This window comes from Onychostruthus taczanowskii, unplaced genomic scaffold (assembly GCF_017590055.1).
Source record: "Onychostruthus taczanowskii isolate IOZ18803 unplaced genomic scaffold, ASM1759005v1 scaffold44, whole genome shotgun sequence".
Classification (NCBI taxonomy): domain Eukaryota; kingdom Metazoa; phylum Chordata; class Aves; order Passeriformes; family Passeridae; genus Onychostruthus; species Onychostruthus taczanowskii.
The window spans coordinates 384706-399300 of record NW_024501903.1 but is presented as its reverse complement, the minus strand read 5'-3'; the positions used below and the strand labels follow the sequence as shown (position 1 = coordinate 399300).

The 14595-nt window shown below is 43.0% G+C and overlaps 1 protein-coding gene across 3 annotated transcripts in view; it reads left to right on the top strand.

The window, feature by feature from the left end:
• Nucleotides 1-9213, top strand: part of TEAD4 (TEA domain transcription factor 4) — a 50951-nt gene extending 41738 nt beyond the window's left edge. For all 3 annotated transcript variants that reach the window (XM_041414153.1, XM_041414151.1, XM_041414154.1), the window contains 3 exons: nt 4684-4824; nt 6231-6383; nt 8986-9213. In XM_041414153.1, coding sequence (XP_041270087.1) covers nt 4684-4824; nt 6231-6383; nt 8986-9099 — 408 coding nt within the window. In that variant the 3' untranslated portion in view covers nt 9100-9213. The remainder of the gene's footprint in view (nt 1-4683; nt 4825-6230; nt 6384-8985) is intronic.
• Nucleotides 9214-14595: the final 5382 nt, after the last annotated feature.

Genomic DNA, 14595 nt, shown 5'->3' with positions numbered 1-14595 from the left:
TTGCACAGAGCAATCATCTGCAGAGACATGAATCATGGGAATTTCTTGTCTTGCCTGTGAAGAATGTGTGTAGTAATTTCTTCTTGGTGATAGGCAAGCGATCTTCTGAGCATCTGAGCGCTTCTTTCAGCTAAATGGAATATACTTCTGTGGGAAGGTGCTGAAGGGGTGGGCTGGAAACTGCTGTCTTGCACCTGGCTTCTCTCCTGTCACAAGCAAATCCAGTCAAAACAGCAGCAGTGCAAATTGCCCTCAGCACCCTGCCTTGCCCACTGGATGCTTTCAATCATGGAACTGCCTGGAGAGCAAGGAATGGCAATTTGGTCTCCACGTTCATTCTGTTCTGGTACTCCTCAGGCAGCAAACAAGGCAACAGCTAGAAACAGAGAATTTTATGATTTTTACACACATTAATTCCACCTGCCATCACCAGCAGTGATGCTAGTTGCTGCCTTATTTAAGGGGACTCTGCCAATGGCATTTCTTCTACCAAAGTTGTTCCCCACAGTGTTCAACAGTGTGGAGATTATTAGCAGCAAAAGGCAGATTGAAAGATTGAATTGCTGAGGAATTTTCAAAGATTTTTTTCCAGAGATGGAGGGGAGAGAGGAGCATATTAACTTGTGGAAGGCTACTATGCTCTTCCCAGAACAAATCCCTTCTCTTCCATCTGGAAGTCTTTTCTTGTAGGTAATTAAACATACTGCTTACTTCTCTGGAAAGGAGGAAATCACAGATGTTTCTCCCCCAAGCAGGCAGATTCACTCTTGCATGCATTATGTGAATATCTGGGATATGCTATATCGCAGATATCTCAGTGACTCTAGTTTCAGCATGTTTGGAAGTCATCAGGCAAGCTATGGATAAGTGTGTCATCTGTGCTGAGCTTGCACAGCAGGTTGAACACATCCCAGACACATCAGATTTCTGCTATGCCAGAGTGTGCACAGGTTTTTGCATTTGGAACTTGTGGGACAGAAAGCAAGAACCCTGATTTTGTCAGATAAAGTGGTATGGTCCAGCTGGTGGCTCATAACTCAGATTTAGCTTGTAATATGCCTTGTTTATTTGATCTTCTACCTTTCCCTGTAAAAGAGACAGCTGTTTGAGAACAGCTGTTTGAATGCTGGACACCACCCAACAGCCTGAATGCTATTGCTGCCTCTGCAGTCCCACCCTGTTCCAGCAGTGGCAAGTAGGAGCTTGGGGAGCCAAGCAGCTCATCCCCCAGGGGGCTCTCAGTGAGACTTTCCTAAATCCTGCCTTTGTGTCCTTTAGCTGCCTAGGTTGGGGTAAGGAATGTATTTAAGATCATCTCATTTGTTGTTGGACATACTAGGGCATTTGCCAGAGAGGAGGTGAGGCACCTGGGTTCTAGTCACATCCAGTTACATTTTAAACAATTCTGTGCATTCCCAGACTATAAAGTGAAGATTAGCTCTCCTGCTTGATGGAGTTCTGGGAAGATGAATTTCCTTTGAGTCATAGTCACTGTTATTCCCTTGCATCTTTTAAGGGTGGAATGTACTGGACACAGTAAGTCAGACCTGTCTCTGCTCGCCTCGAGTGCTCCCTCCAGGACTGGATGTGCTTTGACACAAGGTTTTCTGTAGAGAAGCAATGTAGTCCTGATGGTCTAGGTGTTGTGAGGAGCTCATAGGAATCTAGGCATGAAGGCCATAGTGTTTTTAGGTGTTAAGCTAAATGCAGTAGCTCTTTTGGTCGCTATGGTCTTGTCCTCATGCAATCTTGAGAAGTTTAACTGCACCCTTTCATGAATTATCCCAGTGTCCGGTTGACATTTAGAAGTTAATTTGGTTATGGCAGATAACACTGTTCTTCCTCAATTTTCTGCCTTGTCTCCCTTCAGGAGGTAATCATCTCCACAGCTAAGAGGTTGAAGTTCCACTTCTGAGTTGTTCCTTGGTCTTGTATGCATGTACACCATTGCTGTTTTCAGTTCACATGTATAAACCAGGTTGCAAATAGTTCAAGAGCAGATATGTGTGTGCTCAATAATCTCTAGTAGGGGCAGTGCCTTCCTAGAGAAGGTGAGAACCAGCAGCTGTAAATAAGTGGAAAAGCTGTAACTGTAAGGCCAGCAGTGTCTGGGGTGCTCCAGCTGCATTCTGCTGCAATCATGAACTGGAGCCCTCAGCAAACTGCTACTGTCATTGCCTGGAGTTGCTGAAATTCCCTGTATGTATGTTTATGAGGTCTGCAAAGGTAACAGGAGGTGGGTACATAGCTCCTGGTGATCGATTGCTTTATGTCTGACCATCCTAGCCCATAATATGGGACAAGCTTTAGAATAAAATGTGCAGTGTAAATGTGCGTGAGTTCCAACATGATCCCACTGCTCCACTGTAACAGCTTCCAGGTACCTGATAGTACATAATGTCAGTGAATGGTGACAACTCCTTAATTCAAACAGTATTATCATAGTTTTGCCGTTAATGTTGATTAATTAGATGTTAATTGGCTGTGAAATTCTAGTCTGGCCTTCTGATAAGAGGCTTGTCAAACTGGGGGTGCACTTACAGTGGCTTCTTAGGGCTAGTGAAACTTTTCTCATGAAGTGGAACTAGCACCTTTCTGCTTTGCCTCGTATTGAGTGTATTTATTTCTTAATTTTACCAGTGAGTCTTTTGGAGAATGTAACCTTAACTTTACTAGTGAGACCCTGAAAATGTTTGTCTGGTTCTGCAATGACAGCGTCTGCTGTGTTTATGTAGAGGTGGCCTGACCAAGCCTCTGTAGCCTTGACCTTTGTTCTTTTTGACTCAGTGGGAGAATTTCTTTGGAATAGCAGAATCAAGTCCATACATTGTGTTTGTCACTCCTAAGGGAAATAGCAGAAAAATATTGTGAAGGGACTCCTAGTCTAGTTCCTCTCTGGACAAGGGAAGAAGTTAATCTTTATTTAGACAGTTGGAGTGTGGGTGAAATAAAGAAAACAGTTGATTGCATTGACATGGAAGTGAGTATTACAGTATTAAAGTACAGTATTACAGTAAACCAGAGGGGAGTAATACTGCTATTCTCTAATACAGGTGCATTTGTGCTACAAAGAAAGTAGCTGCATAACTACAGTTATTTAATACCAAGGTCTTCAGCATGGCCATAATAATTCACTAGAATAAACTGTCCTGCCTTCTGCTATCCCTGTTGCCACCCATCCTCCCTACACATTCTTTGTTTGAACACACACACACAAGTGTTTCTGAATCAGGCCAGGGAACTGATCCCACTGAGAACTAACTGAGCAATTCCTCAGTGAGCCTTGTAATACAGCTACAGAGATGTGTGTCAGTACAGCAGGAATGGGGAAGCACAAACTGCTCTGGAAAACTAAGACTGCTCTCTCTTGGGGTCAGGACCAGCCTGGCATCATCAAGCTACAACTCTGAGGTGCAGTTTCTCAAGAGACTCAAGCCAACCCAAGTATGTGTTGCTATGAAAATAGGCAATCTTTGTGCCCTCATCTCTTGTGGTGCCACAAAGGCAGCAGCAAGCTCACATGTCTACAGAAGGAGAGAAAACTTGACTATCACTTTCTAGACTGACCTAAACCTTTGGTGAAGTTGTTCCTTAAGACAACTAAGCTAACTATTTATTATCTCATGGCACTTAAGAGGCAGGTATTTTGCATGGCAAAGAAAGAGGAGTATTCACTATTGTGGTGGTCCAGTTCCACCACATTGCTTGTCCTTAGTGCTGCTCTAGATCTCAAATAAAAAACTCTTCACTGACATTGGTTAAGAAAACTCTGCTAGAATGGCATGTAATGCTGTCTTAGTCACCCTGTGTCCACTGTAGCAGGAACACATTTTCTTCAGTTTCTTCTTCCCTTAGCTCAGCTGGAAAAATAAAATGCTCTGGAGCAGCCTGTGGGAAGTGATCCTTGCTTTTACACTGATGTGAATTAGCACATGGGCTTGTGGAGCACAGAGAAGCTCTGCCCTTTCAGTTTCGAAGGGGAGGAAGCTGAGCTGGGCATTCCCACACACTCGTAGTGTTTCTAGAGCTTAAGGGAACTGCCACTTGTTTCATAGCTGCGGTTGGAATGACCCCTGGTGGAAGCTTCAGACAGCCAGGATTTTTAGGAGCTCTGTCCCAACAGGAGGCTTCAGTTGGCCAGCCTTAGGCACCCACATTTGAAAACTGGCTGCTGCTGGAGATGGGTTTGAATTCAGGTGTAACTGGTCTGTATCCATCAGTAATCTACATTCCTTATGTTGCATCCTGTCTATTCACATTTGTAGCACCTGAGCCTGATGTGTGTGTGTACTCACAGATTCCTTTTCCCTGCTGTCTCTTTTCCCTTACCTATGTTCTTAGGGGGAAAAACTTTATTGCTATTGCTTTACCATTTTTTTCCTTCCTGGTGAGTCTAGCCTGTCTGTTACACTGCTCTGACTCTGCAGTCTGCTCTCCACATGCTGAGTACCTCCAAGCTGTGTCATACGTTTTTCATGTTAGGAGGATATTCCAGCAGATTTCCCCAAAGTGTATGCAAACCCACACCATTTTTTGAAGTGGAAATAGGTTTTTATTCAGTACTCTTCAGATTTCTCCCACTTGCTCAATGCACATTTGTCTGCTATGCAACGTAGTGGTGAGAAAATGGCACAACCATCTATTGATAACTATCTGAATTTTTTTTTCTTTTCTTTTTGGCAGGCTGATTTGAATACCAATATTGAAGATGAATCCAGATCTTTCTATGGTGTTTCCAGCCAGTATGAGAGCCCAGAAAACATGGTCATTACCTGTTCCACCAAAGTGTGTTCCTTTGGAAAACAGGTGGTAGAGAAAGTAGAGGTAAGGAGCAGACATCTGGGTGCAAGGTTTCCTCTGGCTGCCGTTTTGTTACTTCAAGTATTTGCATCCTGCCTTTGTATCTCAAGGCAAAATATATCTCATGCTTCTTGTCAGGGAGATGGATGCCATAGATATAAGATCACTCAGCCTGCAAAATGCTTGTCTTAGGATTTCTAAGAAAAGATCTGCTAGTGTTTGCTACTTTTCCCTTAAATCTCAGTTTCTGAGGAGATGTAAATACGTATGACTCTTAGCTCTGCCGATTCTCTGGGGTTTTTTGGGAAGCAAAGGAAAGCTAGGGAACATAAGATGTGTTTTGTAGTCCAGAAATGTGAAAACATATAAGCAACACCTCACTCTCACCAGTGTTTTTAAACAGATCATTTATAGACTGTAGCTATTAATTTGACTGTAATAAATTTACAGACTAGTCTTACGATTGTATTAGACCTAGAGCTTATGCACTTACAGCTTGAGCAACTGCAAATAACTGGGTTATGCATAGAACTGACATTGAAGAAATTCTTTTTGATTCCACATTCAGCTGCTAAGAGAGCTGCTTTGACATGCCTCCTGCTGCCCTGTTTCTCAAGGAACCTTAGGATGCAGAAGCATCTATGTGCAGAACACCAGCTGTTCTCATGTCAGCAGTCAGTTCAAGGTGCATCCTTCCCCAAAGCCCATCTCCAGCCACATGATAGTAGGCATGCTTGAAGTTAAGTATTTGCAGAGGGATAGAGGGGCTAAAGGAAGATGTCATGGTGCACATGGAAGAAGACCAAGCTTCTGGGGTGAAAGAAGGTTATAGGCATTTAAGGGTCTGCTGTGAAACCATAGATTATGGACTCAGTTTCTCTTCAAAGGCAGATAATATATACAGGAGCTAAGGTGTGAATGTGAGCAAAAAAATCCCTCTGTGTATCACTGGCAAAACCCTTTCCTCAGTGGGGGGCATAAATTCTGTGTTCTCTCACACAGGTACCAGAAGGCTTTAGTCTTTTTTAGCTACAAAACATCCTGAGCATAGTATCTCTGCTCTTCCTGGTCTTGCTAAAACAGTAGTTATTAACTTTTTCAGTTTATTCACACCTGGTATTTTTCCAGTAGAGATGCAGACTGTAGTGTAGGTGTCAATTGGTGTGTTCCTCTTAGTTACCTTTCACAGTGCATTGAGGGTTTGCAGCTCAGAAGCTGGAACTCACCATTTTAAAGAAAACAAGAAATCAAGCCAAAGAAATTGGAGGACCAAGGGGACTGACCTTGGTGCAAAGTACTGTGGTCACTGTTCATAAAATTATTTAAAAGTGCCACTGTAATTTTTCTGTTTTGAGTCCCTTGCTGTGATAGTGTCACTGGTGTGCCAGCATAGCCCCACATTTGTGCCCCTTTTGTGTTTTTCCCTGCAGACAGAGTATGCACGCTATGAAAACGGACACTATTCCTACCGCATCCACCGCTCCCCTCTCTGCGAATACATGATCAACTTCATCCATAAACTCAAGCACCTTCCCGAGAAGTACATGATGAACAGTGTGCTGGAGAACTTCACTATCTTACAGGTAGGAATTTTAGCTGTTTTTGTTGCAATTTGGCAACATGTAAGCACCATGCAGGAGTTCACTGCTGAGAGTCAAAGCAGATTTCCTTTTATAGCTCAGCGTCTAATTGAACTTACTGTCTTTCATGTGTATTGCACTTCAAGACCATTTATGGAGCTCTAGAGATGGTAACTCATGCAGAGGAGCAGCAAAAGAATTTGAGAGACCTGGGTAAGAGAGAGATAAAAAGAAAAATAAAGGGAGAGCTCATGAGGCAGAGAGACAAAGGAAGGGGAATGATGAAAAAGTCAGTGAAGGAAATGCTCATTCCACTATTTCACGAATATTGAGGTCCTTTTTGTGCCCTGGCCCTTTTTGCAAGGTAAAAGAACCCATAAGGGCACTGTTGAGTGGCTATAAAATTTTTCTGTGGGAAGAGTTCTTCATTGACCATATTAGGGGGGAAAGAAAGTTGTTTCCTCAGGACCATCCAGGACCTGTACAGAATATGGAGACATGCAAAGGAGTTGTGGGGAAACTCTGTGACACCTTCCGAATCACTGCAACCTCTAGATAGGTCAGGATTACAAGGCTACAGCAATTAGATTTCCATTAGTGTTTCGTTATACTGGGAGCTGTTCCAGGTTCAGCGCAGTCTAAATTTGGGAAGAGGGCAGACAGTTTAAAAGGTGGATTTTTCTAGCAGACTGAATTCTGTGTTCACCTCTGTGAGAGGCATCACAGATCTTTCACCAGAGAACGTGAGGCTGGTAAGTAGAAGAGATGCTGGTAGCTGTATGAAAGACTGGAAATCAAAGTGGTTTTCATTCCATTCTCTGAAGATCTTTGGTAACTGCAGGCAACTCATTTCACTGCTCTGTGGCTCAGACACATCAGCCATAAACACAAGGTTAATAATATACGTCACAGGGCATTAAGTTTACTCTTTCATGCTTTATTAAGATCTTCAACATCTGGAAGAAATGAGGAGTATAAATGCTGAGAGTTATTTTGGATGAGCAAAAGCATGAGAGGGGCAGAGACAGAGATGGATGACCTGTGTGCTGTAATCCTTACTGGGGAACATTGTAGCTGCCTTCTGCATGTTTCATTCCTCAGTCAGGCCAGCATTTCCTATAAATTCTAAGAAAAAAGTTGTCACATAGTTATACTTCCTTAGGGGCTTTATGTTTTGAGAAATCTCATGTCCTTCCTTTATCTTCTGGCACTGAAGGCATGTCCCAGGTGGGTGCTGGCACATACTACCTTGCAGTGCTATGCAGGATGAAAGTGCTGCTCCCTGAGCAGCAGCCTGAGCATTTCCCCACTGTGGAGCTGAAAAATGTGTAATGCAAGGCATTTTGGTAGTCCTCAGTCCCCACTACCACCTTTGAGGCAAGTCTAATTATATTTTTTTTATAAACCCTTTTATGAGCTTAGAATACCCCTAATCCCATAGCATCATTTATCTTGCTTGGCACATTTCTCTGGATCTAGAACTCCCAAGATTTCAGAGCCCATTTTTCAGAAAAGGGCCCAGTGCCTTAGCACACCTGGATGTGTATAACTCACCATATCTTTCAGAAGAAAGGACTTCAACTGCAAATCCAATCATGAAGTAAGAAAAGAAAACAGACCAAAATCAGACTGCTAAAATTAATAGGAAATTTTGAAAACAGCTATTTTCTTCCTCTTTTCACAAGAACAGTTGGGCTTTGGTACAGCTCAAGCCTCCAGCTGGAATGGTTTTCTTCTGCAGTTGAGCTTGTGCTGCTGCTGATAAAAATCTCTCCTGCAGCAGGAGAGAACTTCAGCTTTGGCACAAACTCAGGTGACGAGAACATGCAAAGTTGTTCAGTGACAGAGAGAGGGAAGCTGAGCTAGGAGTTCTGAGAGCAATATTTCTCTTGTCTCTGCCACCTAGTGCATGCTGCAGAAACTAGGACAACACTGCTCCTTCACCATGCTGCTGACAGTCACGTTGTAGAGTCGCTAAAGGGTCCTGAGGGGCCATAGGGGAAAAAAAAATGGGGAAAAAGGAGCTTCTGTAAGAATGCATGAGTGCAGCAGCCATCCTTCTCCCAACATCTATAGTGTATGGAATGGGAAGTGTAATGGAGTCAAATCTGTAAGTCTCCTGTAATAGGAGTTATACTCTTTAATCCTCATGTGTTGTGTCTACCAATGACAAGCAGGAGCAGAAGGAAAACAACTGTCTGTGGTTGTGATATATCAATATATGTCTGAACAGGAGTGGGCGTGCCACAGGAGGGGACTCCTATACTTAACAAACAGAGCAAGAAGAGCCTTTTTTTTCAGAGTGGAATGCTTTCACTCTGCTGAAATCTGCAACATCAGGGAACCTGCTTCCACTGATGCGATCACTGCTTGGTCACAGTGGACTTTTCCTCACAGTGAATTTTTTGTCATCTCCCTGTCTCTTCACTGCACTGTAATTCTGAGGCTGCAAAAGTGCTTTGGTTTGTGGGCCAAGCTGTGTATGGATCCTGCACTTCTCTGTTCTTTGTCTATTACTGACTTTCTGCTTCATGTCAAATGTGTTGGAATACGTAAGCAGAGAAATAGCAGTTGCCATTTCAGCTTCTTCTCCTTTTCTGTCTAGGTTGTGACAAACAGGGACACACAGGAGACCTTGCTGTGCATAGCATATGTTTTTGAAGTATCAACTAGTGACCACGGTGCCCAACATCACATCTACCGGCTGGTGAAGGACTAGAGACTCTCTGCCCTGAGTTGTCCATGGAATGCATGTCTAAGAAAAAAGTCTGTGCTTGAACAACCCCTGCCCCCTCCCAAACCAAACTGAAAAATAAACTGCAGATATTGTGTATTTTCAGAAAAGTACCTCTGAGCTGGTTTGTGATTGATAGAGTGAAGTTTCCATCTCCAGGTTTGTGCAAATGAAAAAAAGACTTGGAGTCAAGGAAACAGGCAAATGAGGAGTCAAGGAAACAGGCAAATGACTGCTTTTGGGTCTCACCACAATCAGCAACCTGTGAAAAGCAGTTCCCACAGTGCACACCCAGGCTGTGATCACACACATAAAAGGAGCATATGCACCTGAGCATACAGGTGGGGCAGTGGCAATGGCAGCAGCTTCCACAACTCTGATCATATATGAACAGGTTGAAAGTGTTCATGCTACACCTGGTCTGAGTGTGTGCACTCATACACATTCATTTGAAAGCCAACACATGCACAGACATGGTTACCATACATTGATATAGCTGTCAGTTAGACATACATGGTCATGTGCCTGTGTGTAGAGGTTGCTCATAAATCCTGCACAGCTGCCTGTGCACATCAGCAGTTGTGCAGTCACAGGCTCATTCAGCCTCACTCTGTTAGAGGCTTGTTTCTTCTTCCCTCACTTTCATGCATGATAGTGAGAGACCAATCTTTCTTTTGCATTTTAAATAAAATTATGCTTAGAAAATCAGGTATGTTAATCATGTTGTCTTGCCCAGTAGGTTTCCCTATGTATCAAGTCTGATGACTTGACAGACTAAAATAATTCTTGCTGGTTTTGCTTCTGCTATCTGCACAGCTACCAATGCTCAGTGAGCCAGTCTCTGCTCTTGTGCACCAGCAAAATAATTATTTACAGAGGTCAAATTATTCCACCTGTTAGTTGCAGACAGTGAGATGCACAAGTATTACACAGGATGTCAATATGTGAGCAAACTGGAGGAAAAGAATGAGAGGGAAGAGTGAAAACAGCGTAGCTTTCTGTGTTTCCAAGGCAATCAAACACAGCCTCTCTGCTTTACTTGTAAACTGAGGTTGTCTATTCAGAGAGGAGTCACTGAGAGGCAATAATCTTGGTCCCCACAATGCTGCTGATGTGGGGGAAAGGCAGCCATTATGTTGCTCTGAGGGAAGAGGCGGTTTGCATGATGCTCTGGCAGCGGGTGAACAGGAAATTTATTGGATGGCCAGGCAGAGTCGTGTGGCCTGGACAATCCATTTAATGTGGAAGGGGGACTAATTGACTTACTTCCTCATTAAGCAACTGCATGCCAGTTGATGTGTTGTAAGTGTAAAAGTGTGGGTTTCCATTTGCACGTGGGAGGTCCCTGACAAGGATGAGTCTTCACCAGGCATACCCTATGCTTTGGAGCATGTGAAGGAAAGGACAAGGGTAAGGAGGATAGCAAAGATGATGCCATGAAGTCAGCTAGAGAAGGATGGTTTCCCTTTTATGGGAAAAGTGCTCCATATATTTTTTCCCACCAGTCTTGCAGATGCTGCGTTCTCAGAGGCTAGTTTTAAGGACCTTGCAGGGCTAGTGCTGTTAATCTTTTCTGTGCAGGAGCCACGAGTGGATGGTCAAGAACAAAATATTTGCTTGCACCTATTAAGCAAAACCTACAGCAAGTTCCTGCTCTGCCTGCTCTCTCCAAGACAAAGAAATACCTTCAAGAATGGATTTCCAAACTAATACAGACACACAGATGCCAACAGCTTTCCTTAAGATCTGCATGGCTGGTAACCAGAATCAGTCAAGCTTGGAGAAAGACGAACCAAGTACTTTAAACACCTAGAAAACAAAGCATCTTGAAATACCTGCTGTCCTGTGCTACACATGAAAAATCCATGCGAGCACAGGCTGCCCTCACCTATCCATTGGGTGTTATTGCTTGTCCCAGCCAGGTGACCAAGCCACCCAGGACTGAATTAACTACATCTCTGCAAACCAGGCAGCTCCTCCAGCTGGCCACATAGGTATGAATGGCACCAGCTGTCTACAGTCCATTGCTGATGCATGCACCTGCCTGCTTCAGCCCTGTGCAATCTCCTTCCTGATCTCTGAACCATGCGTGGAGCAGGCAACAAATCAAATAAAACCTCGCTAATAAGAAAAAAAGACTGATCCTTGGGAAAAGTGTTTTTGGCCAATGCAGACAACAATTTTGAAATGAAACCTGTACAGAGAAACGGCAGAGAAAGTCTCCAGCAATGGAAAATTCCTTATGATGTGTATTAGTATTCTCCTGCAAACATGAGCTTGGTGCCTTGCATGCTTTCACTGCCGGGTTACACCACAGCAGCAGACCCTATGGAAGTCAGTCCCTGAAGATGAGCCCTAGAAGTTCACTTAGTCCATTAGCTGATCATTAATAAAACCACATTAAGCAAAGTTATAGGATGTTATCAAGGCAGTAAACATGAACCAACAGACTGAGGAACAGAGGAAATCTTTGCACAGTTGATTTTGGGACATTTATTCAGGATTTATTTTCAAACTAATACCAGTGGAAGATTTTTCTCTGGCAGTATTTTTTTCCATGCTTGCTCTTGGAGTTCACAGCTCCCTGGTATCAATAACCAGGGTTAGAAAGAGACATCTACCTGCCTTTGAAACTCAGTGGAGAAAGGAAAAGAAATATTGTGTGTGTGGGAGAGCTCACTTTTATGTAGGCCAAGAGATGAAGAAGATTTAGTAAAGCTAAGAGGCAAAAGAAGTACTGGAAATTTTGATCTGGACTAAAAGGCTTCTGTCCCCTTGCAGAATGAGTGAGATCCACGCAAAAAAACTTCAAAGACTGGAAGGACTGTGTAGCTGTCTGTCCCCAAGGCTTCCTTTCTTGGAATTTCACCAGAAGAAACCAGACAGTGCATCGAACTAAGAGCCAGCTGCAATTTTGCTAAAAATAAAGCAAAGCAAACACAAAATAGCATATGTAAAAAAAGCCTAGTTTCAAGAGGAAAGGCTAAACTGAGCTCTAAAGAACTGACAACAAATGAGGATAGTAGAGTGTCTTACAAGTTTAATTTCTGTTGGGGCAGAAATACCAGAATTATTAACTTAACCTGTAAGAACTTGCTGTAAAATCAAAGGATGAAACATTGAAAGCTGATTCCTCTGGTCACTTTACAGCCATAACACTGAGACCTTAGAAGGTAAAGTGACAAAACAGAGATCTAAATATCCATGTTTTCTTTAAAACAAAGCACTTAAAAAGTTTTTGTTTAACTGATTCCCTTTTTTTCTAATGTACATGCTTCAGTTTATCAGCCCTAATTTGTGCAGCTACATCTGCTTGTGAAATCATGTCAAACTGAATTACTAAAATGATTCCACTTACTGATAGTCTTCTGAGATAAGACAGACCATGGGTCTGAGCAGCACAGAGCTAGGCAAGTCAGGAGCCCTCCCTTCATCTGCACTTCAAAGCAAAAAGGAACACTTCAGGTAAGACAAGTTCATTTGAATTCATTCATGTATTTGTGGTGAGGGGGTGGGAACTTCTTAAGCTGACATTGCCAACAAAGAAAACATGTAGGTGGGCCTAGAGCCAGATGTACAGATTGAATTTCAATCTCTACTTCAATATCTAGACCCAGGGATCATTATTTCCTTGAGCATTACACACATGCAATGGTGCAACGGTTTCCTAGTGGCATTTTCTTCCCCATTACCCAGCTCATTTTTGTCTTGCTTCTTTGACATCGTGGACCAGATGAAGGAGTTAAAGGTCTTGTGTGATTACAGCAAAGAATAAGAACTAATTCAGACAGGTGAGAACACCCTCAAACTTGCTCTAGAGCTGTAGAAACTGCAGGAAGAACACATGCTGAGCCTTCAAGAAGCTGTCAGGAGGTCATGCTGTTTCACCAATCCTGCAAGCAGAGTCTCCATCAAAACCAAGCAGGAAGGCAGCAGACAACTTGCATGCTTGTAATGAAACAGCAAGATCAAGGCTACTCTCTACGAGGGAAGGCTAGCCAGAAGCTTAGATTGACCGCAGCTCTGTCTGTAACCTCACAGACCGTGGTGCAGTCCCAATCCCCTTGGACTCCAGGTCCAGATCTACACTGGAAGCCATGTTTGCCTGCTGGTTCAGCAATTAGTCACGACTCCAAACCTTGACTCCTCTCATTTAAAAGGCCATACAATTTTGGCCTCTTACATGAGCCAAGAAAGTACTGGTGCTCATTCTGAGGAAAACTAATACAGCATCTTTAGAGAAAAGCACCTCCCTCATCTCCTTCAGATGCAAAATACAGCAATAACAATGGAAAGAACACGAATATAAGCAAAGTTAGAAAGTCTAGATGGATTATATCTTTCTGCCAAAAAGAGAAGCAAAGACTTTGATTTTCAACCTCCTTAATTTCCCCACAGCATTCAGCTCTGTTGCCTTATTATGATTTCATCTGAAATTGGTGGCTGAGACCAAAGCCACAGACTTGCTATTAAGTAGAGGGGGTACATCCTGTGAATTACTGGAAAGCATCCTTTTCTAGATGCCTCAAACATAGCTACTCAAAGCTGTTCTCAGAAGCTTCAGGTTTGCTGGTCAGATGCCATGGATTCAGGTACACAGAATCACAAAATAATTAAGGTTGGAAAAGACCTTTGTGATTGTCAAGTTCAACCTATGACCTAACACCACCTTATCAACTAAAGCACGGCATTAAGTGCCACATCCACTTTTGTTAAACACCTCAGGGATGGTGACTCCACCACCTCCCTGGGCAGCCTGTTCCAATGTTGAACCACTCTTTTTGTGAAAAATATTTTTCTAATGCCTAAACTTCCCCTGGTGCAGCTTAAGACTGTGGCCTCTTGTCCTCTTGCTGGTTGCCTGGGAGAAGATGCTGATGAGGTGCAACTCCTGTTCCTCACTGCATGAACAACATAATGTGCCCCCACGTTAGATTCGGTTGCCTGTGGAAGATGGCTAGTTGAAGCTGAACCACAGTTCCAACAGACTACTTTCATAAACTTGATGGCATAATTGAGAAGAGACCTGCAGATAAATGCAGTTTCCTTGGTACAAAGTGTATCTACAATATCAGCCACTCCAGTCCTCAGTTTCACAGTGATCCTCAAGCTCTTCCCTAAATCATCAGGTTCATACAAACCTCCCATATATGTTTGGGGGTTTTTTTGTCTGTGCATGTTTAACCTTTATTCCAAAGTAGACACAAAATGATGACTTGATTTCACATATTGATTTTTTTACTTTGACTTGAACTATAGAAATCCCATATACCCGGGTAAAAAGCTGCTTTGCTTATGCAACAGGCAAAGAACACAACATCACGCTGTCTCTTTTAGAGTGAGCAAGTAACCAACAATAACACCACCACCAAAAGTGTCAAATGTGTTCTCATTGTCTGCTGACTTCCTGTGCCGCTTGTCTTTCAGGAAGTTGTTGTTTATTTCCAAAGTTTAAGTTACTAAAGATTGGCATCAATTCTG